The 25967-nt window shown below is 37.2% G+C and overlaps 2 protein-coding genes across 4 annotated transcripts; one reads left to right on the forward strand and one right to left on the reverse strand.

Moving 5' to 3' along the window:
* Positions 1-243: 243 nt before the first annotated feature.
* On the reverse strand, positions 244-25850 carry LOC135683685 (flavin-containing monooxygenase 5). Of its 3 annotated transcripts, XM_065199014.2 has the most exons (6): positions 25557-25850; positions 24084-24218; positions 4921-5418; positions 4221-4565; positions 3341-3699; positions 244-1062 (listed from the first exon to the last, which is right to left on the reverse strand). In XM_065199014.2, the coding sequence occupies exons 1-6, from the start codon at positions 25594-25596 to the stop codon at positions 733-735; spliced, it is 1707 nt and encodes a 568-aa protein (XP_065055086.2). In that variant the 5' UTR covers positions 25597-25850; the 3' UTR covers positions 244-732. The 3 variants fall into 3 exon arrangements, with proteins under 3 accessions (XP_065055086.2, XP_065055089.2, XP_065055088.2); XM_065199017.2 differs by lacking the exons at positions 24084-24218; positions 25557-25850 and adding an exon at positions 11476-11677; XM_065199016.2 differs by lacking the exons at positions 24084-24218; positions 25557-25850 and adding an exon at positions 21442-21560 and having other exon boundaries at positions 245-1062.
* On the forward strand, positions 21649-23731 carry LOC135683690 (alpha-ketoglutarate-dependent dioxygenase alkB homolog 4). The gene is made up of 2 exons (XM_065199022.2): positions 21649-22110; positions 22989-23731. Exons 1-2 carry the CDS (start codon positions 21664-21666, stop codon positions 23499-23501), a joined length of 960 nt encoding a protein of 319 aa, XP_065055094.2. The 5' UTR covers positions 21649-21663; the 3' UTR covers positions 23502-23731.
* Positions 25851-25967: the final 117 nt, after the last annotated feature.

A 25967-nucleotide genomic window follows, 5' to 3' on the forward strand; every position in this document is an offset into this window, starting at 1 on the left:
GCCAAAGGCACAAACATAAAATATTACAAGTCATTGCTGATGGACAGAGTAGTACTTTTTACACTACACTCTTTTTTATAAGAACACGAGCCATAAATTGGTGGTCAAAAGTTGAGAACAATTTAAAGACAAACTGAGGCTGAGCTACTGTAAAATGCGATTGTGAACAACGTTTCATCTCAAAAACGAGGATTTTTAGCAATATATGGGTGCTTTTTTGGTGAATCAAACTTGTCTGTAAATGGGGCCTGAACACTTCCCTAGGGCGAAAAAGCTAGCAATTGCACTGCTTACACCCTATTAATTTAAGAAGAATTAAGAAAAATATTGGTTCTTGTAAAAAAGGAGTGTATTCAGAAATAATGACTGTTTACCGTCGAGTTATAATGAAGCAGGAAATAGGCCTTTCCGAATGTGCTCTCTTTCTAGTTTTTATACCATGCAAACTTAACGATCTGCAAACAATTCCTTGCGCAATATGTTCTTAATAGCAAAAATGAAAGAACACAAAGTCTTAGCCACATTGAATAAACAACGTATTTCACATGGTTGTATAATCATAGAGACTGCAGCAAGCAGGCCCTCAAGCGAATTTCATTACTATAAAAATTTAAAAGCATGTTAATATGTATATAACAATCACGTTTATTTGTCAAAATAACAATCATGCAGCTTCAAATCAAAAGCGTTATCTATTGTACAAGTGGATGTAATAAAGCATATACTCAATTTTTACATCCTCTTGCATAAGACAGCAACAGCAATTGCAAGCATTAAAAATATAAAGGCAACCACTAAGCAAGTTTTGTTTGTAAAACCAGTCTCGTTAGTCTTGCTGACAATTCTCGTTCTTGTCGGAAAAATAGTATTCTCTTCAGCAGCTTCTATAGCTTTCTTTGCTCCATCCCAAGGGTCTGGTCCCATTAATCTGTACTGATACGGTACACAGGGGCCAAATAAACAACTAAAGGCCAAAGACGGATCCTTGAAGAGCAGCTTCAAAAAATTTGGCTTGCAGCCTATCTCCCTTGCGATTTCATCCGCGTAATCAATATAGTCCACCTACAAAAGAAAACAAATAAAACAGAACAATACACATCATATGTAGTTCTTGTCCTGTAATCAGTAACCAGGTGCAGGGGTTTGAAAAGTCGTTGACCTTCCTCAAAACCTGCAATTATTGGCCACAACTTTCCTTATTTTAACACAATGTTTAATTACTGAAAAACAGCTGAACAGTGCTTCTACCAGACGAAATAATGTAAATAAGGTGAACAGATGAAATGGTGGGTGTTCATGCGATATTTCTGTTTTTCAGCGGAGGATCAAAGCACTTACCAAGTTGTTCGAGAACAAATTTTCCTGGCACATCAAAATTTTATCATAGATGTTCTTCCCATATTTATTTTGACCCTTCTAGCCTGATTCTTAAACTTTGATTGAATAAGTTTGTAGTAAAACCTCACCACTATCATATATTGGTGATTTATTTGACAGAACAAGAAAAATAACAAAAAATTTTTGTTTTTGCCGTTTTTGCCAACAAAATCATCATCATTTTTGGCCAGAACCTGCCTCAAACCAGGAAGGCTTGTAGGGTTTTTTGCATCTCTGCACAGGGCTTAGCCATTTTACCACTTCCAAGGATAAGCAACGTTCTAGTTTTCGACGGGCAGATAAACAGACAGCAGCTATAGAAAAGCTCACCAAGTTTTTATACCCTGCTACTGAGCCTACATAAAGACTGCTCTCTAGCGGTTGATTCTATATCAATTCCTTATCGTTCAGAAAAAAGCTGCACAACATATCCAAATAGACCTTAATAGGGTTGAGGTGTTAGGATGTGCTATAATGAATGAATGTCCAGTTAGAAATGAAAGCATAGAATATGTGTAAGATTGAAATTTGTGGCAAAGAACATACCAAAATTGTTTGATGATTTGTTGTGTTTTAAAAAATTCTCTTTGCCTTGCGGAATTATGGGTATTAGACAGGGAATTTACTGTAACAATCTAGCAAAGTGGGTAACCGAAATTTTTGAAGTGGATATGACTTCTATGATGGTTGGTCGTCAATTTAAGCCTTGGGCACATTCTTCTCGAAAATTTGTTGTTGTCACGTGATCGATGACGTAATTACTCCCCGGTCAGTAAAATATTAATGACAACATTTTTCAAATCTGAGTATAGCATTCGAAATAACATGCAAAACTGAGTCAAAAATTATGAAACACTTATATTGTTCGACTTATTGTTTCAAAATTATAGATGTTTGAACTTTCTATGACGTCATCAAAATGGCCGCCACTGGATTTTGTAAAGAGCAATTTTTCATCGTGTGCGCTCTAATAAAACAATTTTTAGCAACCAAATTGTTTTGTAAACATACAAGTTAGGTTTCAGTTATGCCGAGATAAGCTGCCCTCTAAGTAACCATCCTCTAACATCATAGTTTACGAACTTAAGGCAACCATTCATCCATTGAGTCCCCACTGGACGAAAAGTCTGAAACTTCCTATTCACTTTTGTGTTCATCGATTATTGAAGTGTCCGAGCCATCAATGATTTCTTCTTTTGTCATTTCGCTATCCCCTTCATAATCCATATGTGTACTGGGCAATGCATCTCTTTGGTGGTGTTTTCTCTTCTTTGAAGTGTGTTTTTGGCCCTTAATTTCATCATCACTCATCTCCGCATCGCCATCGTTGTTATAGTTGAGATTCTTGGCTGTTTTCTTTCTGCTTGTTGAAAGTGAAGGAGGCAACTGCTTAATGATCCCAACCAAGCACGGCAACGATTCTTCTGGTGGCTCCATAAACCGATCTGGTTTAAAGGCAAGCAGTTGCCGATCTGGTTTAAAGGCAAGCAGTTGCTATTGGTATACGGTATACTCAGATTTGAAAACAGTTGTCATTAATATTTTACTGACCAGGGAGTAATTACGTCATCAATCACGTGACAACAACAAATTTTCGAGAATGTGCCCAAGGCTATAATTGACGACCAACCATCATAGAAGTCATATCCACTTCAAAAATTTCGGTTACCCAGTTTGCTAGATTGTTATAGGAAATTCCCTGTCTATATAGTTTTCATCATATTTGCGCAATCATGGGGCACATTTTTTCAGACATGTGCGGAATAATGGGAACAAATGTTGAACCAAAGTGGCACGTCCCTGTCCAAAACTAGGCTTAGTTCCCCCATCCCCCTTCCCCGCGACGTAGACAGAAGCTGCACAACAAGACTGTATACGGGCTTGAAAGGGGTGATCATCGATCCTACGCCCAGGGACAGGAATTAAAAGGAAGCGAAACATTTCTATACAGGCAAATAAGTACTTGAATCGTATGTCTGTCGGCCTGATAGTATTGTTCCGACATTGCCTTTCTTTTTCGCTCTGTGTCTGCTTTCATTTCATCCAAACTAGGAAGACATTTTGTCCCACTAAACACTTTACACGCCCAACGTGCTTGGAGTTCTGAAAGCGGCATTATAGCTCCACTGGGTTGTAAGCATCCCAATATGGCCATTGTGTGATGTTCGTGACTGTCTGGAAAAACATACTTGTACAGAGGTACCTGGTTTCTTTCGACTGGTACAAGCCCCTCTTCAAGACAAGGAAAGCCAATTTTGTATCCAGTCGCAAATATTATTGCATCAAGATCAGCAGCTTCCGTATTGTCATCAAACACTACACCTGGAAGCAAACAATAAGTCTATCATGAACTGCACAACAAAAATGCAAAGTCAAAGTTGAAAGAAGAGGAACAAAGTTTGTTGAATTGGGTTATGAAAACAAATGAAAAAACCAAGAAAGGAATTGCAATTTCACTATGCATTCAATGTCTTTTCAGCGTCTCTTTAGTCGTCTTTTTAATGGTGTGAGGATGGCTCAATGTTATTGTTATCTGGTACACAGCCAAGGGTCTGTGGTTTGTGTCACTGACAAGACCATATTTTCACTATGAGCGAGAAGAGTTTCCAACTTTCTCTTTTTTATTTCGGCTTCAATTCGTTCTATCCTTCATTTGCGCAGGAAGGGCAAACATTCCAGACCAAAGTATCGTGAAATATCGAAGCAAAATAAAAAAGAATTAAACTACCACACGATGACTGCACCTTTCCCTTAATCTTTCAAAGTGATTAAAGAACTTCAGAGAAAGATTTAAAAAGTATGTTTTCAATTACACAGACGGCACCATTTTGTCAAATACTCACTTCTCTCTTTTATCAGCTTCACGTTTGGTTTGATTTTCAATTTCCCTGTAGAAATCCTTGATGGAAGGTCGTCATTTACCGTTGGTTGTTGTTGTGTTATCCCGTGTTCTGGCTTCAGCCCAAACTTCTTATGATCGAACCTTTCATTTGCTATCTTTTGACCAACGATCTCAACAACTGATTTTGGTATAAGTGACATTATTCGTCGATTTTTGAACTGATCTAAAGGGTATCCTCCATGGGCCATTCGAGGAATTACCCAGGCTCCTCTTCTTGTGCTTAGAAAGACTTGTTTTGCATGACGACTCAACTCAACTGAAATGTCACCACCAGAGTTACCAATACCTATGGAATGACACAGATAGCAATGAAAGGGGTACTTATCTTAAAAATAAGAAACAAAGGAACCACTGAAGTTATACACAATTTTTATTAAGGATAAATATCGAGGTTTATTGTAAGGTTTTATTCTTATTTCATTTGAACAAAAAAACTGGGGGGGGGAGAAACTGGGGGGGGAGTTAAAATTTGACGAACTAAGCAACATATATGGAAGAAATTCTTTGTACTCCAATGTATTGACAGTATATTTTTTCTTGATGTTACAGCTACATTATAAGGTGTAAGAAACTTTTTTAAAAATCTTAAAATATCCATACAGTCTAAAAAATAGCAAAGTGGGAGCTATGAGCCTCTTCACCTATTACCAGCACTCTTTTGTCTTCATATCCTTTGAAATCTTTGTATTGTTTGCTGTGAATCTTTTTGCCTTTAAAATCATCGATACCATCAAAGTGTGGCAGGTTTTTGATCCAGTGATGGCCAGTGCACACAAAGATAAAATCAAACGTCTCACATTTTTGCCCAATTATTACTTTCCCATGTGGAAAAAAGGTAATATCCCATTTTCCAGTGAGATCATGATCATCACTTTTTTTGACTGATTTTACCACAGTGTCAAACTTGATGTATTTTGAAATATTGAAGTGTTTGACATAAAGATGTAAGTACTCCATCACTTTTACATTAGGCATATAAACAGGAAAATCCTTCGGTGCAGGAAAATCACTGTAACTCATCATTTCCTTGCTTGTGTTGATGACTGTTGATTTGCACACAGAGCTGTGGGAATCATCGGTGGTGAATCGCCACAAACCACCAATATCATCTTCTTGCTCAAAGCAAACAACATCAAATCCTGTTAAAACACATAAATGTGAAAGTAACTTTCAAAAAAGTTAAATTTAAAAGAAGAAACTTGAGAATTAATATAATAAAAGTTAATATGCAAAAGAGGCACAGTTTATCAATGTTTCATTTTACTTATTGAAATAAATTAATTAGCAAAACCATGAGACAAGTAAAAAATTCAGGTAAAGAACACAATTTTATATGCTCCAATTTTATATACATCATTATATGCACCAAAGAAAGCAGGAATTTCACAAGCACAGTGCCTCCCGATAGTTTTTCAACTGGCTTTCTTGCTGGTAGACTTGCCTCAGCCAGAAAGAGAGAGTGTACAGGGAAATCCTTGCAGTCCTGCTTTCAGAAATAGCAGGTCAAAATGTTTTCAAAGCAATGGCTTTTGGCCTAAGTAGGTGAACCCAACTTATCAACCACTAACTACTCATGAAAAGTTATGATGATAATTTCAACCAGGTCCTGCTCTGCAGATTAAGCAAGACTGCTTTTTGTTCTAGTTCATAGTGATGCAGGAAAAAATTTACAAACACATAATGGAAGCAGGACAAAACAAAGAGTGTCCGATTTAAGAGCAGGATTGCCCTTGTAAAGAGCAGGACTTTGGGGTTAGCATGGGATGCCTGCATCAGCCAGCAGAACTGGTGACTCTTTATCAAATAGAATTTGAAAATCATTCTTGCAAAAACAACAAGTTTCTTTAGTTTACAGAAAATCTTATCTTTAGAAATTCCTGGCATATCTGAGTTCCAAGCAAAAGGGTGCTTTACTTATTAGTTTCATCAGTGGCGGAAATTCGGGTTTTTATTTGGGGGGGGGCTAAGGCGCACGATTTTCCGACAAGTAGACAAACACAACAAAATTTCATTGGCGTTATAAGACAATTACCAAACTTGAAGAACAAACTTTTATTGACAAATGCAGCTGAAATTAAAGGTTATTCAAAATTATTTGAACCCATGGTTGCATTGGAAACACAAGAAATTAGTTAATCAAAGAATGTGGGGAACTCAAGCTAACCATAAGACTGATTTATGTATAAATTTCAAGGGCAAAAATATAAAACTATATTTGGAGAAGCAATCAAAGAGAAAATTCTTTTCGTCGGTGCTTCATTGATGCGAAGATATCTAGAGCATCAATCGCTGTCGCTCAATGGAGATGACAGCTAAGTTTGATGTTCTTTGTTGATTCATTGTTATCCGTTGGTAAGATTTGATCAGCTTTAATTTCGAGAAAGACCTTTCTGCTTCGGCACTTGTGACCGGTATCGTCAAAAAAACTTGGTAGAGCTTGTACAAATTTGGAAAATTTTTGTACAGTTTTGAAATGTACAATAACTTGCAACACTTCTCTCCTTTTTTCGAAATAGCTTGGAACAAAGAATATTTCTGGAATACTTCCTCCTTTATGTCTCCCGAACCGTTATCAGGACCATATTCCTAGAAAAGGACTTCCAAACAACGTCTGTTCTCCTCGGGGGACTGATTCGGTAGACGTTCTGGCATCAAACATTGGAAAGACCGAAGGATGTCCCTGTGGCTACTGAATCTGTCAACCATTTGCTGCTTGATCATATCTAATGCGTAGTAGAACACATCGGTCTTAAATGATTGCTTAGGGTCTTTTGCTGTTTCTTCAGAGGAAACTTCATCAAAATGTCGCTTTCTCTTTTGAGGCCTTTTCTCTTGAAAGTCAGACTTGCCCCTGGCATTGACAGCGACCTTTCTTGCACGTTCTAAAAATTCTTCCAATTTCTGTTCATTTCTCATTTCACTGAGGGTTTCAAAACTTGAATCTATAAGGTCAAAGGCTTTACCCAAATCAATGTCACTTGCCTGCAGAGCTTTATTTATGATGTTTGATGTTTGAAGAATTTCCTTGAAAATGATTGTCATCAATGTGAATTCAAATTTTTTACAGAAGTTTAGAAGTCCGCTTGCTCTACTGACAATTTCTGTTTCAGTTTCCACGTCTACTACATCTCAGGAGTGGCGGCATAGGGGGGCAAGGGGGGGCTTTAGCCCCCCCTAGATTTTTGTTAGCCCCCCCGTCGGCAGCCAATCAATTTTTGCTTCCTCAATACCGTCGGCACTTGATGGATGTCACCCGGTTTACATGTTGTTTGAATGACATAAATAATCGAGGAGAAAACTGCACTGGCTGGTTTATGGTTTTCTCAATGGCTTTTCTTCGGCATTTTTACTATCATAGTGGCATTATATCCTGTCGCTTCCGTGAAAGCTGTGACTTAATTTCATGGTGCTCCTTCGTATGACCCACAAAACCATCGTGCTCCTCTCGGTTGAAATCCCCGTTGCTGCTCGTGCGAATGCCAATTCATGCGAAACGTGCAGAGATGCTTGATCTGGATCATGTTTTGGACCGTTTCATAGAAATTTACCCTAACAACAGCAAAATCACGCTGTCCTAGATAAAGTCTTTAATGAATTTTCTTCTTAAGGGATTCTCTTTTCGTTTCAAGACATTATTATTGCCAATGAAAACATTTCGATCATGAGCACGTTTTGCGTGATAAATTTTTCAAAAAGCACTTCTTGTCCTTTTTCATCAACTATTTTTTAAAAGCATTGTTTACCGCATAGCTTGCGACAACAAATGGTTTAGAGAAAATCATCGAATAACTCCTTCCAACATAGATAGGAAGAAACATTCAACAATAGGCAATATTTGCGCATTAAGTTTCTTACAAGGCACAAATTGCCGAGAAAATCTCGTGGACTCCGACACAGGTTGGAAAGTGGGGGCGGGGAGTTGGCAAGGGAGAATTTTGCACCCACAACAAACGATTTTGGAAAAATGCTCTATTGCTTGCTCTGTATGCTTGCTTGCTCTTGGAAAAATGCTCTATATCGGTGCCCCTTCATTGGAGGTGCTGCTCAGGGGCGTCGCGACTGGGGGGTTGTCACACCCACCCCAATAGTATATCAATAGGAAATTTCAGGTAAAATCCGCTCGGTGGAAGAAACGCTTTAGGTATTTCAGAGACCTTCCTGTCATAAAATTAATTAAGGATCAAGCAATCTTAGGTAAAATTGTGCCTCGTGTCCATTTCTCCTAAAGTTTCTCAGTAGAAGCGTCAACTGCAATTCACTATGAGCTCCAGATTTTTCTTAACATTCATAAGGCATGCTAAGATGGAGAGAGGGATCTAAATTTAAAAGTAACTGATAACCTGGTATTTTTCAAGACCATGGCGAAATTGTTGTTTTTATCTGCTGTTTTTATAAGTTTTGCAAAAAGACAATAATTTTCAATAGGATTAGGAGGATTGCTTTAGTGAAATCTGCTTAAAAGAGTGCATTTTCCAGGGAACTAGAAGCATCACAATTCGAAAATTTCCTTTCCCTTCGGCGGCAACCATGGTGCCGCCTCAGGTAGTAACTATATATTTTGCCCGTCCCGATATAGTGATTTGACAAGGCTATTAGAAAAGTCGGTTCTTATCATACAGAGTTAGATTAACAAAATGTATTGCAGAGGTTTGTGACACCAGCTAAAAAGTTTCAGGCAATAATTTTTTAATCATAGGTAAATTTGCATTCCACAACCCCCCCCCCCCCCCCAACGAGGCTTGCCTCGCGACGGCCCTGCCTGCTATATGGGGCAAATCGAATTTTTTTTCTGTCGGCAATTTGACCCATCCAGCGTCGGCAGTTACGGAGAATATAAACCTCGGCACCTTGAAGGTTTGTCTCTAGCGCCACCCCTGCTACATCTTATAGCATGGCAATTATTGCTGGGTAGGTCTCAATCACCTCCTTAACAACTTGACTATGAGACTCCCAACGCGTGAGTGCGTGGCGTTTTAATGTCCTGATGGTGACGAAACCAAGCTCTTTTTGGACCCGCTGAAAGTGCTCGTTGCGCTTAGGACTAGCCTCGATAAAGTTGTACAACTCTTCGAGGTTTGCAAAAAAGAATCTTCACATTTCAATTTAATGCCTGAAGAAGCACGAGGTTGAGGGCATGACATGCACAATGTACACTTTTGACAAGGGGGTTGGCACTGATAATCCTTGCTTTCAGCCCTTTATACTATCCTTGCATGTTAGCGGCTCCGTCTGTTCCAGCTCCTCTCAAATCTTTCAAAGATAAGCCAAATGATTCGAGCCGCCTTTTAACTTCATCAAAAAAGCGACTCGCCGGTTGTTGAAACAACATCTTTAAACGTGAGAAATGTCTCATAAATTTCACCTTCGAGAGCATACCTAAAAATAAGGCTTACTTGCTCTTTTTTCTAAGCATCCGCAGTTTCGTCTATCAGCATGGAAAATATTTCTGCAGATCTAATCTCTTCTATGATCTCCCTTCGCAGCACCTCAGCAATTGAGTGGACGATTTCATTTTGAGCAGCTGAACTTGTGTAGTTGGCATATTTTGGGCTTGCTTCCAGCTGCTTTGCCAGAGTCACATCATACTTTGCTGAGTTCCACAAGCTCCTTAAAGTTTCCTCTGTTACTAGAACATGGACCTTCATAATGACCTCTGAATGCAATGTTTTAGATGCTTGCAATTTTTGCACTTGTTGAGAGGCAATTCTTGATATTCTGCCCTGATATGTAGGTTGAATACTTAAATGCTGCCGTTAAGTGAATGTCAATGTTCTCGTGTTGCCTTATTTTTGTTGGAGCTTTCTTCCAATTGGTCACGCCTAGTTGTGTCCAGCTTTTTTCATAGTATGGCATCGTTTCTGGGATGAATAAAAGTCGCCAAAAACAAAACATGCACTTTCGCCTTGGTGAGTAGACCAACAAATCTCGTTTGTTTTGATCTGTCTTGAAGTCATTTATTCCTGCATTATGATATCAATCATCCTGAAACGTTCTACCAGATCCTTTACATGGCATCAGGTCGTCTCTGCGTGGTTGACAGGGCCCTAGGAGACACAAATCTCTTCGCAATTGTTCATTGTTTTGGATGTCAGAGAACTTGAACAGGGCTGGGTCTGTGGGAAACTTCTTAACTTTATCAACAGTGCAAAGAAAGACTTTCTCTACTGCCATTTGTTCCTAAAAATGCAAGAGTCATTAGTCATATGAAGCACTGCAACTAAAAATTGCTCACAAATATAAGACCATTTTATGAGTCACTTCCATTTTACCTATTTATGAAATCAATGTTTTCGAAATAACGATCTAAACCGAATTAATTGAAGACATCAACCTGGACTGATAGTCGTGAAATTATTAAAAATTACACGTTACTTGCTATCGTTTGAAAATCGGGTACTGAGAAGAAAACGATATTCTTTATTTTTTTCAAATTTTTTTTTCATTTTGAAATATATTCAAGCATTTTTTTTATTTTTTCGACATGCATTATTAACAGCTTCAAATTGTAAACGTAAGCGACAATTTTTCCAGTCAAAATCTCAACCAAAGTATTGTTAGCCAGAAAAGGAAAAAATTCCATGGTTTTGGCTTGAAAGCGCAAATTCAGGCTTCATAAAACCTCCACAAGTCCCCAAATTTTCTGTCACTGTCGCACTGTTTTTGTTCTAAATTTTGAAAAAAAAATTTATAAAGAATTAAAAAGGCACGTATACGCAATGTTGAAAATTATTCATAGAAGTAACCAAAACAATTTGTAGCTTTACTTTCGTGTAGTCACCACTGATGACATTTGCAGTGTAATTTAATAGCAAATGGTCGAGATTTATTCCTTCAAAACAACGGCATGAGTAGGAAATTGAAAGTAAGAGTAAGTATTATAGTAGACAACAACTTTATATTTAATCAGTTTTCATGGACTTGACATATGAGCAGAGGATGACATCAACAGGGCTATTTCACGAATTCTCAGGTTTATGCAAAATTTGCATAATATTTGCAAAGTGAGTCATTAAATCAGTCCAAAGTCCTGTTTGTAACAATCTTACGAAAAGACTTCGCAAGCCAATTAATATATTAAGTTGAAGCGAATATTTGTCCCAATATATACGTCCATAAGCATGATAATCCTTGTTATGACATTGTGTAACCGGAGCGATTTTCTCATTCAATCTATATGATATTTGCAGAATACTCACAAGTGATTAAGCCACTAAACAAAAAGTGTTTGCCTGTGATAGTCACGCTTTCCGCCTAATCAAAGCTGTATTGAAAGAGAAAACTTGAAGGTTGCTGATAGACTCCTGTGTCTACTCAATTGTCTTAGCACCCTGTGACTCTATTGCTTTAATTAACCAATGGCAATTACTGGCGGACTCTTCAATCGCGAAGCTGCTGAGCAGAGAATTGTAATTAGACACCAGTTCCCAATGATTAATTGAAACGCGCCCGCATCACCACTTATAACAACAGTCAATTGAGCGGCCAGCGGTGGACAAAAGCATTATCTTATGTACAGATGCGAAAAATTGGCCTCTTCAGACCTGGTTGTCGATGAGTTACTTTGAATCCGCAAAGACGAATTCAAATTAATTGGTATTACAGGGTACTTAAATTAATTATTATAGTAGTTAATACAGAATATATGACATTTATTTTAGCTAATAACAAAATAAGTTACCTAGGACGCTGGGAGGAACCGAAACGGTTTTCGAGCCTAGCGCCCAAAGATGGTAATAGTTAATCGTACAGTAACAATGAAACTAGTCAAAATTAATTACAGGTAGAAACTAATAACTAACAATTTTGATTATAAATTTGAATTTAACATTTAACAGAAGAAGAATAGAAACAAGTTAAGATTAAGATACAAATATTAAGAAAAAAGAACAAAATACAAAGGCGCAAGAGGAGAGAACAAGAATATAAACGGAGGGGGGGGGGGTGACAAGAGAGTTCTGTGCGTTTTAAGTTTAGAAATCGAAGAATGAGATATTGGGGTTGGTTTAAAGAAAGTGCATTTGGGTTTTATAAGTATTTTTGCAGAAGCCAATTTCGGAGATGTTTTTGGAAGAGTCTTTTGACTGATTTAGAGCGAATATTAAGTGGAATCTCGTTCCAGATTTTAACTCCATTGAACGTAATGAATCTCTTTTTAAGGTTAGTTCTTGCTTGAGGGATAGCAATTTTTTGTTTTGCAGCTTGCCGTGTATCATAGCTTTGTCTTGGTGCTGTTTTTTGGAAGAGCTGACAAAGAAAATCCATTTAGGTGCCTGTGTTTACGTCATACATAAACTTTGCACATTGCAGAGTGTAACTATCATTGAGGTTTAATATACCAAATTTATGGTAAATTGGTTTGGAGCTTGCTGTGTTTTTAGCAAAGTTCATTATTCGTAGAGCTTTGTTTAGAGTTCGGCCCATAGGTTTTAGGGAGGACAGATTTGCACTCCCCCAGTTAATTAAAGCATAGTTGACGTGAGGCTCGATAAAAGAAAAGTATAAGTTTCTTAAGATTTGTGGAGGAACATAATGCCTAACCTTAGCTAGTATTCCAGCTTTAAGCCTTGTTCAAACGCTCTCGACTTTCACTCGACTACTCTCGATTTTTGTTGAGCGTTGTCGAGCAGAGTTGAGTGTAGTCGAGCGGGTGTTCAAACGCTCTCGACTTTTCACTCGATTTCCATTTGATTATAAAATCCTATGGCGCGCATAAACCGCCAAATATAGCTCTTTCTAAAATTTCAGCAACTTTCTAAAAGTTTAGTGATCTTCTAAAAGTTCAGTTGCTCTGTCTAGTCTTAAAATTTCAGTCATTTCCAAAGTCTCAACCACCGTTCAACATTTTCTAAAATTTCAATTACTTAAGCAACGTTTCTAAAATTCCAATCGCTTGCTCTGCGAGATTTCTAAAATTTCAGTCATGCTAGGTTAGTTCTAATATTGCAACCATTTCTAAAGTTTGAGCCCCCGCTTAACATTTTCTAAAATTTCAATCACTCTAAAGTTTCAGTGGCTTTTCCAAAATTTCAATGGTGAATGTTGATAGCCTCTTCCTGAACTTTGCCAAGCAGCCTCCTTTTCCACCATTTCCCCGAGAAAGTAAGTGCCGGTGGCAGCATGGCTGGCATTATTGCTTCAAAAAATCCATGACCCCAGATATGCAAAAAAAATCAAAAATTGAGAAATTTCTAGAAAATTTTTTTTTGGGTCGAATTTTCCTAAAAAGCTTTAAAATACGGCCGCAACACCATTTGTGCAGTTTCCAATGAATTTCAGGCCCGTACCTCTCAAAAAGATAATCTTTCGCAATCAATTCTTATTCTTCTGATCATGTCACAAACCAAATCAGCAGCGGACCATCGTTGTGGCAGAGAAGCTTCCGCCATGACTTTCCTATATGCTGGAGCACAAAAGGAGGCTGCTTGGCAAAGTTCAGGAAGAGGCTATCAACATTCACCATTGAAATTTTGGAAAATGTTGAACGGTGGTTGAAACTTTGGAAATGACTGAAATTTTAAGACTAGACAGAGCAACTGAACTTTTAGAAGATCACTAAACTTTTAGAAAGTTGCTAAAATTTTAGAAAGAGCTATTTTTGGCGGTATATGCGCGCCATAAAATCCCTCCTGCGAAGTGGGAAGATGCTATGAAAGCATACTGATAACTTGGCGCTTCGATGAGTCCATTTCTTCGTGAGTCCATTTTTCCCTTTCGACTCAGTCTTTGGTTATTTCTTCCGGATTTCGCAAGAGGCTTTCGTTTTTCTTTTTGATTTCTACAACAGCTGGAGGAGGACAGTTTTTGCGCTCTCGTGAAGATCGTCCAGCCTGTCATCGCCATTTTCACTGTCACTTTCTCCTAAACCGAATTCTTGAGAAGGCAGAAAGAAAATGCTGTAAACTGTGAATGATTCGTCCTCCATTTCGATTGCAACAATACGAACCTCGCTGTTTTATGTTTTGGCGGGCAAAATCAGAAAATCAGAAGAATGCATGCGCACGCTCGACTTTGTTGAGCAAGTTGTTCAAACGCTCTCGACAACGCTGAACAACACCTTGAACAATAGGAATGTTGTGTGCAGGGGCGGATCCAGACATTCGCAACATTCGCACTGGCGAATGTCAGATTTCCACATGTCTTTTTGTAATTGTCTGTTAATACATTTTAGCATTGTGAATATTGTACTAGAAATGGCCAGATAATAAAAAAAAGGTCCATAGAATACAAGAAATAAAAGTTTTGTTTCCTGCCCTAGTTGCTATGATGTCACCTTGTTGTTTCCTTTTTGGTTTTATTCCCTCGTTTTCGTGATTTAGAGATGATATATTCGAAAGAGGGCTCCCCCTTTTACGCATAAATTCACAGAGCACCAATAAGGTTTGATGCGAATGTCGAATGGAATTATAATATATTAGGCATGCGTGCGCAAACGAAGTAGTACTGAAAAATGTATGCCAAAAATTTGTGCGAATGTCAGTCCAGCTATGTTATTTAGCCTTCTGAAAACCAATAGGAAATGTATATGGGAAATTTTTTTGCGAATGTGGCGAAGGTAGATGCGAACTATGTTCGGTAGCCAGTTGAGGGAGAGAACCTTGGAAAGTGAGTAGATAGAAACCTCGCTTCCACATCAACGGCCATGATTGTTGTTGGAAAGCTGTGGAGACATTTGCTTGCAGAAGAGCAGCAATTGTACTTCAGAGTGAGTGAAAGGAGTCAAATATAAGACGATTTCTAATTTGAATCAGCGGATTTCTTATGAAGATGTTCAAAGTTTGACGAAGATTTTGGTTGATGGATGGAATTTGATAGATGGCAATATGCGAGGACAGTTCAGTGGGACCTAAAATTGTTGAACCAAAATTTTGCCTATGTTTTCATTTTCATGATGGAGGACGTTATTTAGACAGAGATTCAGACTCAAATAATATTTTGAAGAATACGTGATGCTTTTTAAGGTCCATAAATATGGTAACCCTTTTCACGAGTTTAACCTCTAAAACTAGTAAAATTATTTGTGGTTTCCACACTATAAGAGTATACCATTTGAAACTCTTGGTTCTGAAATACCCTTAAGATTCATTAATTTTTGTTTATGAATTTGCAAGTGACTGACAGTTTTCTTTTCTATGTAATTGTGTGTGTAAGTAAATGTAAATATGGGTAGTAAATAAGTGCAATCAATGGAATGATCCTAATGGGGGAATTACTACATTATTAATAAGAAATTCACAGCAAGTTGGTTCTGCCAAGTAAATATCCTATATAAATCCATGTAGTAAAAGTTACCATGTTTGCCTTATTTCTTTGCCATTACTGAATTTGTTTGATGTACATTTTAAATTTGTATATAATATATTTATGATGTACTTGTTATGGAAAGACAATGAATTGTTTTAAATTCTGTTACATTTGCTGTTTTACCAACACCTGAAAATACTAAAATTGTATTATATGTATTGACCTAACTTGTATTTTTGGCCCTGTTTAAGGCACATCACACAGCAGTTTAGATAGAAAGGTGAATGCACAAAATAAATAACAGAAAAGCTCTGAGCCCCTAAGGTATTTGGTGTTGAAGTCAAACATTTGGGTGGACATTGCATTGAAAATTTCTACACTAAACACAGTATTTGATTGTTAAATAATATCATTGTATAAATAGAACTAAGATTCCTTTCTTTAAATGGCTGTTTTTTAAGTGAGTGACATGAAAAGTTTTTCATGAGTTTTTCTCCCTGAGAAGGGGTGATACACACATCTAATATACCCTTATTTTAGCTCATCCTCTTTGTTTTTGACAATTTGTGATTCTGTGCCTAGACTTGCCATTAAATCGTCATTAAGAGGACATTTCAAATCTTTGCTGCTGTTTTTCCATCACAAAAGCCATGTAGGAAACAAAACATGCCAACACAACAAAAGCTTGACGAGTGTTTCTCAAAATTTTTCCAGAGATCTCTTTTCTTGTTTACTCAATAAGTAAAATGCTAAATTGTCAATGAAATCCAGACCTGGATGTTATTCTTAATATTTATCCTTAAATTTCTCAACCTTTGAGCCTCAACATTTTTATTTAGTCTATGCTGTTTAAAAAATGTGTTGTTAGTTTCCTAATCCTAAAACTTAATATAAGGAAAAATACATCTTTAAGTGGAAAACTTCGATTCTGAGACTATAGTAAAATTTGACTGATTTTTTTTGGGCGTGGTCATATAGGCGTGGTCGAAACTTTGCGAATGTCAGATTTTTTTCTGCATCCGCCCCTGGTTGTGTGACTCCGCTCGACTTTTTTAAACGTGTTCAAACTTCGCTCGACTGCTCTCGACTGCTCTCGACTGCTCTCGACTGCTCTCGACTGCTCTCGACTTCACTCGACTGCTCTCAACAAGGTGTTCAAACACTCTCGAATTTTACTCTCAACAAAAATCTAGAGTAGTCGAGTAAAATATCGAGAACGTTTGAATAGGGCTTTAGAGCGCTCCTCGTGGCCCGTTGCTATTTGGCCCGTTCAGAAGTAATGTACTGTGGTTCTGAAGTGTAATTCTTTAAAACATTCAGAGTGAAAGTAAATAATGAAAAAGCAAGCCATTGACAAAGGAACTTTGATGTCACAATTAAATGTCAACAGAACGTTTGTTCAAATGTGTTTATGGTTGTTATCTGTCTGATTAATCTGGCATCTCACAAGGTGGTTGCAGAATGTAACAGCGATCGTACTTCAAATATTTTGTGTCGCCCTGGTACTCTTTTATACTCTTCATTTCCACTAAAAATTGTCATCTCTTTGATTTGTTTGATTGTGACGCCAAAAAGCATGGAGTAGCTAATTCTAGTTAACACGAGAAGTAGAAAGTTGAAACAAGTGTATAATATGCGAGGAGTCCTAATCGCGAGTGCGGGAGTTAGAGGAAAGACTAATCTCGTGAACAAAAAATCATCTTAACCTTATACTAAGAATACAGATGCAAAACAACATTTTAACTACGTTAATTTTTGTATTTGAAGCAGACTTAAAAAACGGATGAGGCTTTTTCAGCAGCCCAACATTATACATCGTCCAAAAATGTCCAGACTCCTTTAGTCCAAGATGGTCCAAGCCAGTCCGCCCCTGCCCCTCCCCTAGTATCATGCATGCAGTGTCGCAAAAAACGACCCCTATTGAAAAGTAACAAACCCTAGTTTTCAAAATGTGATTAGACTTAGTAAAATGCAGTTACCAATCCCAGCTGTAACTACATGAAGCATGAAAGAGCTACTATGTCACAAAACTCGAGAGGATTTGAAGGGGCTCCAGCAATCTTATATCTTATGGTTTTCCGTTGTCTCAGCAAATTTTGGTGGCGGCGTTCGTTGTGCCTGCGCCTATGATCGCTGTCAAACGTAATGCCGCATTCCAAACATTGAATTTTCCTTCGTTTTGGCTTTGGGGGCATTTCGTCCACGAGGCTTGAACGACCAAAGCAAATGTTTTTCAAAATCTTAGCTCAGTTCTTTCTTCCGGAAGGCAGTGAGTTAACGGAATTGTTTCTCTTTGTAAAACACGACGAGGTGCTGTTCTAGGATAGTTGTCAATGTTCATTTCAAAGGCCTCACAAGAAAAACAGAAATTTGACGCAAACTCAAGCTCAAAACTTTTTCTCAGCAATATAGAAATTTATAGCAATATACAACTTGAGATAGTCTTAACAACTAACATGGTAAACTACTTTAGTAATACAATTATTGCTGTGGGGCACAAAAAATGTCAGCCATCTTGGATGGGCTTTTGGCATGCTCGACGTTGGTAAAATTTCCGACGACAAGAAAATTTGGGGGGACTCGAGCCCCCCCCCCCCAAACCCCCGTAATTTCCGTCACTGAGTTTCATTATCAAAAAGTTTTGAAACAGATTATGCCGTAAGAATGCCAGATGCTAGGCAATTACGGACAAATTTACTTTGGAAAATTTTTTGAATCTGTCATGAGCATTGAACAAAAAGGTTTATAAAAGCATGTTTGTGTGTCTTTTTTGCCTGTTTTTTCCATCTTTTGAACCCTATTGCTGTCCATGCTATTGAATAAATGTGTTGTGAAAGCATGTAGATGAAGTGAGGGGGGTTATATTCCCTCGATTTTCCACTCTACGAAATCGAAATGTCGCTTTTTGCAGTGATCAGGGAATGCTCAATGTTATTGTTTTGACTATAAACAATGGTTGATTGAACGACAAAGAATTATGTTTTGATTGGGTATAGGTATCCTCATCACATGGCACAATTTTGAAGATGAATATTCCTGATGTGCTTGTGGGCAATGCCAGACAGCTAATGGGATGATTTCCTGGAAAATGGCGTAGCCAGACAATTTTGATTAACCCCACATCAAGGGAAAAGAAAGCCCTATTCCTGTGTAACTGTAATGAAAAAAGAAATTCATCAGATATCTCCTGTTATATACAGTTTCTTAAGAACGCCGTAATGTCGGACACCTTTTACGGTAATACGCGGTTCTGCTATTTAGCGTGCGACATTCGTTTAGACATTAAAAGTGACATTCGCATAGACATTCGGACTTTGATTCCTTCTTACATAAAAACTATAAAATATATTATGTTAAGAATTGTTGCCCTGAGATCATTCTAATAGAAGACGTTTAGTAGTGAGTTCCATATCGTAATATCAAAAATTCACCGTTTTTAACTCAACAACTACCAACAGCAAAAACGTGCGAATGTGCGTAAACAAGTCTTTGTTAAAAAATCTATTGTCTAATATAAACAATGCGTGTTCGCACTTTGTGTAAAACGAACTATAATGTGCCATTGTTTTGTTCATTACGGAGCTAAAGATTGTATTCTCAACAAATTAAAAAGGGCATACTGGAAAAACCAGACCCTATGACCCTAGAACCCCTATGACCATTAATTACGGATAACCAAAAAGGACCCTCAACTACTACATGATTTGCGGCTCCCCCAGAGCCGTGCCTTTTAACTCATGACACACCCACCAATCCTAACAGACTAATGACAAAAAACACCATCGACGCAAGCATCGAAAATCACTTTAAGTAACTGACCAGACAAGAGAAGCAAAAACATTTCATCCAGCCTTCAAAAAAGTACGGTGCATGAGATAACGGAGTTTATAAGACCTGGGGTTAGGGGGCCTTTAGAGGGAAGGGAGAATAAAATAAATAGACAATGTTGGCAGAGCAGGGTGCAGCTGCAGAGCACTAGAATTCAGGGCAAAAAAGTAGTCAAAATATTAAAAGGCGTTTACACAACCCCAAATCAAAAGTCTTTCATTAAAAAGTTCCCCGAAGTTCCGCACTTCTTTAACTTCCCCGCCCATACAGCACACACTGCACGGGTTAATTGCCACGAGGCGAATTTTGCAGCCAAATCACTGGTGAAGATATCGAGGGGGGAGGGGGGCGCAGTTTTGATTTTTGACTTCGAAAAGAGTTCTAATTTCACCGCTGCGAAATATTTCGCAATAGGCGCCTAAAAATGTTTAGTTTTGGGGAAAATCACAATATAATTTCGCAGTCCGGTGGAAATCAAAAGGGCCTTCTGAAACAAACTCGTAGCGAATTCGGTGCGTAATTCACCTCCTGGAAATCATGAAAGGACAGGAGACAGACGATTGTTGAATGACAATGTTAAATGTTTGAGCCAAAGTCGGAATGCTTCCAAAGCTGTAAATATGATAGCATTAAAAAGCATGGCTCTGGGGGAGCCGCAAATCATGTAGCAGTTAAGGGTCCTTTTTTGTTCTTCGTTGTTAATGGTCCTAGGGGTCATAGGGGTCCTAGGGTCATAGGGTCTGGTTTTTCCAGTATGCCATCAAAAAGATATTTCATAGAGAGAAACTTGCTGGAGTTGATTCGTGTATCTTGTTCATAATAGGATGCGCTATACTTCCAAAGGCGAGCAAAAAAGTCGAAAATTTTTTGACACGGCCTAAATTTAACTGCAAATAGACATTCGGACTTTAATCGATTCGCATAAAAAAAGGAAAGCAAGTAGCCAAAAGGCCTTTGAATGACGGAAACCTTGCTGGATTGTCTGTTGGTTTTGGTAGTTGTTTCAAGAAGATACGCGAAATTATCGCTAGAATAAGAGAAACACCTCTAAATTTTTTGACACGACCCAAGTTTCAAATGGCGACCGACCCTCGCGATGTCGTGGCAGGCACTCATTTTAAGGGACATACGCCGGAACACTTGAAGAGAAACATCTAAATCGACTAAGAAGAACAAAAAACCTACCCTTATAACAAAGCATCTCTAATTTAGGTCAAATAACAGCAAAATTCGCCAGTTGTAGGAAACGACAACAAACTCAGAGGAAACTTCTCAAGTAGGAACTTGCCTATTTCGTTGTCTCTCAATAACTTTCGAAAAACTTTTCAGAACCGGATGAAATTTTGTAAATCAACTAGAATTGATGAGATAGAGATGTTTTTAGGGTCTCGTAAAGTCTGAAACCGTTATTTATGGTTTAAAACAAACATCTTTTTAACATATTTTATAGCTTTTTTGTAAGAAGGAAACAAAGTCCGAATGTCTATTCGAATGTCTATTTGAATGTCTAAACGAATGTCGCACGCTAAAGAGAGGAACTACTACGCGATATTTCATTGTAAATTGTAATGTGCATGAACTATTGTTTTTTGCAGTGCTGATATGTTTCTTACTAATTAGGAACCATTTTACATAGTTTCGTTTGCAATCTTAGGTTTTGGTCTTCTTTATTTTAGTAAGTGCATAATTGCAATGGGTTTCAGTTTTCAGATTTCAGTTTTAGTTTTAGTTTTAGTTTTAGTTTTAGTTTTCATTTATTTATCAATCAATCTTAAATACAATCTAAATAATTACATTTTATACAGTTAAAAACACAATAACATTACTCGAATTTGAATTTCATTAAATGACATATAAAATACACAAAATGAAAAAAAAAATTAAAGATTGTATTTAAGACTGATTGACTAAAGAGGAACTCTCTAAATAGATAAACTAATCGAGAGAGAGTCCCCCCATAAAAACAAAAACAAAGCCTGGGTGCAATGCCTGGGTCTAGATACTTTGTTTTGCTTTGTTCGAATGTTTCCGAAAGGGTTATTCTCCTTTTTGGACGATGATTGGAATATATGTTAAAAATTCGTCTCTCTCACCCTCTTCTACAGCCCATCTGATGGCAGTAAGACCACTAGGGCCAGCACCAATGACAGCAACTTTTTTCATCTCTGTTTCTCTTTCCATGCAATCCTCCCCTCCAGATAATTTTTTATTGTTGAAGCTAGACATAAGGGTAAATAACACAGAACAGACAACAACAACACCACATCGTGATTTCATCATACACAGGGATCACAACTTTTATTTATTCGAAGAAAATGGCGGAAAGAAAATGCGGATGCAGTGGGATTCGGATGTGTCTCATTTGTGAAGGAAAACGTGGTAAAATATACGATGACCTTGCTAACCATGCATTTGAATCAACTAATTTGCATTTTCTACACTTTTGTATGAATTCTAAAAATATACTATGTGGTCCTTGGAAGTTTTGCTCTTGTAAAAACGGACGGCTTCACAATGGAGATAATGATATGAATTTTTATGAGCACACAACGGCAGATATAGTAAATAGTTTATCTGTATACATCGATGCAGATGATAAACATGATAAACTCCAACAATTTCTTAAAATTTTCAACGGATTACTAGGATCACAAGACATAACGGTGATAGAAAATTACGTGACCGACGAGGAAGAATCGTTTATGATAAATGAGATGTACAAAATGCCATGGAAACTATCACAATCAGGGCGACGAAAACAAGTGGGTGATTTAATATAATATTGTAAGGCCTTGGTTTCACAGTAACATTTTTTTCAATTAATGTCACTTCATCATGAATTGAGCATTATTGAGAACAACATCCAGCAAATTATTATCTTTAATACTCGAATTCGCATAAATATATTTTGCATATACTATATATTGTAAACTCATTTTGGAAATCAAAGGAAAAACTTTGGGATAGTTTACTCTTTTGGCCATAATAACAACATATTGGGGAACCCAGGGAGGGAGGCACCTGACTAGGAAGTGATTGATACTGTCTTTGACATACTTTGTACAGGACAAGGTATGTAATCCAGATGGAATTCATGTAGCTTGCACCGGAGATATTCGGCATGGAATAATAAATTTCCATTGTTTATATTGTTAATTTGTGTATGTCCAGCATGAGGTTTACATGGATTCCACCCTGTTTTGTAAATGGCATATTTTTATGAGATAGAGTAAGAGTGCCAAACAGTTTTCCATCCACACTGACTCTATCCCAAAAAATATGCCAATTACATAACCTGTCCTGTACAAAAAGTGAGAAAATACAGCACAATTATGCCAAAATATACCACTGCGAATGTAATGATAATTATAACTAGCAGATGTAGCTGGGACATGATTTGTTTGGAAATACAAAGAGAACAACTTTTATAAATAATCACCCCATTGGCCAGAATAGCAAGAGGTTGGGCAAAGCAACATTCAATGATGTTAAAGATGCCGTTTTGTGACTAAAGCAATAAATAATAATATATTAGGATCCAATTGATTAATGTTTGTTTTCATAAATATCTGTACAGATATTTTATCTGTATTTGTTTCAAAGTTAGCAATTCTCATTAGCCTTTTTGTAACTTCTTCAGGATTTTGGGCCGCAAGTGAATTTCAAACGCAGAAAGCTGAAAGTTGGAAGTTTCACAGGGTTTCCATTCTTTTTAAAGGATGTGGTGTTGAAAATGAAAACTTTTAAAGAACTTGATAATTTTGATCCTGTGGAAGTTTGCCATTTAGAATACAGTTCTGAAAGAGGGTCAGCAATTGATCCACATATTGATGACACATGGTTATGGGGGGAACGTCTGGTTACTTTGAGCCTTTTGTCAAGTTCAATCTTAACATTACAAAATGATGAGCTTCCAGAAATTGCCATCCAGATTCCAATGCCTAGATGCTCATTGCTGGTTTTACAAGGCCAGGCAAGAAACAATTGGAAACATTCTGTGAGGAGAGAAGATATTTCAAACAAAAGAATAGCAGTAACATTTAGAGAATTATCAGAGAATTTCAGCAAAGGAAGTCAGCATATCATTGGGAAAGATGTGCTAAAAGTTGCTAATAATTTCAATGGGAAGCCACTTTTTGAGGACAAAGAGTAAAGACACCTTTGATTAGGAGGAGAAAAATAAACCTACCTCTGTTAATATGTATCAGTACAAAGTTCATCAAGTCAATTGTATATGAAGGAGTTAAAATTTGTAATTCTCTGCCATTGCCAATTAAAAAGTTATCAAATAATGCATCTTTCATCAAAAACCTGAAAAATGAATTGACATACTCATTTGAACCTGATTATGAAAGCCTATATTACCACCATGCTTCTCACTATTTTGTTTTTAGATGATTCACATCTCTTATTATACTAACCAAATGATATCTTTATATTATTATATTTTTAATGTTCATTCAAATTATTTTCTCTTCTTTAGATCACTATTAAAGTTTTCTAAGCCTTTATTTCCTCACCTATACACATCAAATCAGCATATGACCTAGATAGCTCCTTCTGAGTTCTTTTGATATGTCTGACAGCAAGCACATTAAACTTTGAACTACCTACTGTATGTAGTTTTCCTTTTTTGTAAAAAAATTATGTTATTTGTGGTTCATATATTAGATATAAATGTAGTTGTTAATTATTGCTGTGAATGAAAAGTTTGTGTCTGAGTTGAGCTTCATACCTTGGTTCAGAGCCCTAGCTACATGTCCATCAAGTGCATCCAAGAAACCACTCATCAAATAGAGGAATCCAGCAACGTAAGGTGATGTTGGCATGTAATAAAATGAGGCAAATGCAAGTATAATTCTTGCATACCCTGTATCAAAAGAAAAAGATACTTAAATTGCTTCTTGAGTGAAAGAGATTTGAAGGACTCTGTAATCCTAAATAGGTTTCTGCAGTTGTGCACTTGGGTTATAAGCTTAGTTATAAATACCACTGTAAGCCCTGTGATAGCCAGCTTATAAACTCACTCTTAGACCAAAAACTTTATAAAGCATGAACAAGTTTCTTCCTATTTAAAATTTTTCAAGCTAGAATAAACTAATTTTGATATAATAGAAAGGAAGGGAATTTGAGGCTCCGGGTGATGGAGAAAAAAAAATCATGGTTCTTTTGCCCTTTAGTTAGTGTTGATAACAAAAAGGTATGATAGGCCTCAGGGGGTGGTAGCTTTCCATGATTTTGGGGGCAGCATTATTTCACAATCAAAGCGCTGAAAACTCTGAAAATTGATGGCTAACAATAAACCTGTATATTAGATAAATACAAACTTTGATAGTAAATTATGGTATGCTAGCGACTTGACAGCGACATATATTAATTAGTAAATATCTGTTGATATGGCAACACGGATGCCATAGGCACTTTCTGGATGTCCCAAATTTTGAGATGAAGTTACATTATCATCGATAGGGTTTTGAAAAATTGATCCATCTACCAAAAATTATGTACTTCAATAAAGAATTACATTAGTGTTTCTGTGTTTCAATTTTGTTGGCTCAAATTATCTAATATTAGACAGCTGATAGTGAAGCTGGTTGACATGACATCCATTGAATCTTTATTACTTGGTTCTCATAGTACCAGCCATGGTTGTGGATTTCAGGGTACGTTGGGTTGCTCTCGAAGGCAAGCCTCCATATTCTTGCTTGGTAATTGCATCAAAGTATATGCTGTTTGAGAGCATTATAACAACGCAGTAGCTGCTCAGACTTGACTTTACCATTTTTACTGCAGTATATCTTATAACGCAACTCATTGACTTTTGATTGTTCTGACCATACAGGAAGCAAACAAACATCTGCAACACATTGATTAGATTGTCATCAACATCCAAATACATGCAAATGCATCCACAAATTCTCTTTCCTTCTGCAGTAACTTGAAAGCTTTCAGTTTGCCTTTACCGGCAAACGCACTCACTGTATCACATCCTGTGAAACAATAAACACCAAGAAGAGATCTTTTGTATTCTTTATTATTGACCCCTAGCGTGTTTGCAAGAATGATTGATTGACTTGAAACATCATCGATGCTGATTATTCTTGATATTTGTTTCCAGTGCCTTGCTCGAAATTTTGCTGAGATGTTCCTTTGGGGCCTTTTTGAAAATAGGAAACACAGTACTATGAGAATTCAGTAAATAACTTACCGATCAGGTTAGGGACGAACAAATATACGTTTTCTGCCATGCTGAACTTCCCTAGCTGCTGCAGCCTTCCGCGCGAAGTTAGCGCCGCCAACACAAATTTGTTGTTGTTGCTGATAAAACAAATTTATGCTGCGTCGCTGAGCAGTGGATAGTGCAGAATTGACCATTCACAAAACTTAAAGATGATGTGTCCATATAAAAGAACTGCCTATACCCAACTTGTCAAGCCACCCATCAAAATAACGGTTTGCGTCGCTGAATTAAAGATTTGAACAGTTCCCTAGGGCGAAAAAGCTAGCAATTGCACTGCTTACACCCTATTAATTTAAGAAAAAATTCAGAAAAATATTGGTTCTTATAAAAAAGTGTGTATTCAAAAATAATGACTGTTGACCGTCGAGTTATAATGAA

This window comes from Rhopilema esculentum, chromosome 7 (genome assembly GCF_057945365.1).
Source record: "Rhopilema esculentum isolate cy_ngs chromosome 7, ASM5794536v1, whole genome shotgun sequence".
Classification (NCBI taxonomy): Eukaryota; Metazoa; Cnidaria; class Scyphozoa; order Rhizostomeae; family Rhizostomatidae; genus Rhopilema; species Rhopilema esculentum.

Excerpts from the sequence above, each read along its gene's own strand:
- LOC135683690 (XM_065199022.2), top strand. The coding sequence starts at position 21,664 with ATGGCGGAAAGAAAATGCGGATGCAGTGGGATTCGGATGTGTCTCATT. Across the intron at positions 22,111-22,988 it reads AATCAGGGCGACGAAAACAA|GATTTTGGGCCGCAAGTGAA; the intron begins GTGGGTGATTTA and ends TAACTTCTTCAG.
- LOC135683685 (XM_065199014.2), bottom strand. The coding sequence starts at position 25,596 with ATGGCAGAAAACGTATATTTGTTCGTCCCTAACCTGATCG. Across the intron at positions 24,219-25,556 it reads GTTCGTCCCTAACCTGATCG|GGTATGCAAGAATTATACTT; the intron begins GTAAGTTATTTA and ends CTTTTGATACAG. Across the intron at positions 5,419-24,083 it reads AGCTAGGGCTCTGAACCAAG|GATTTGATGTTGTTTGCTTT; the intron begins GTATGAAGCTCA and ends GTGTTTTAACAG.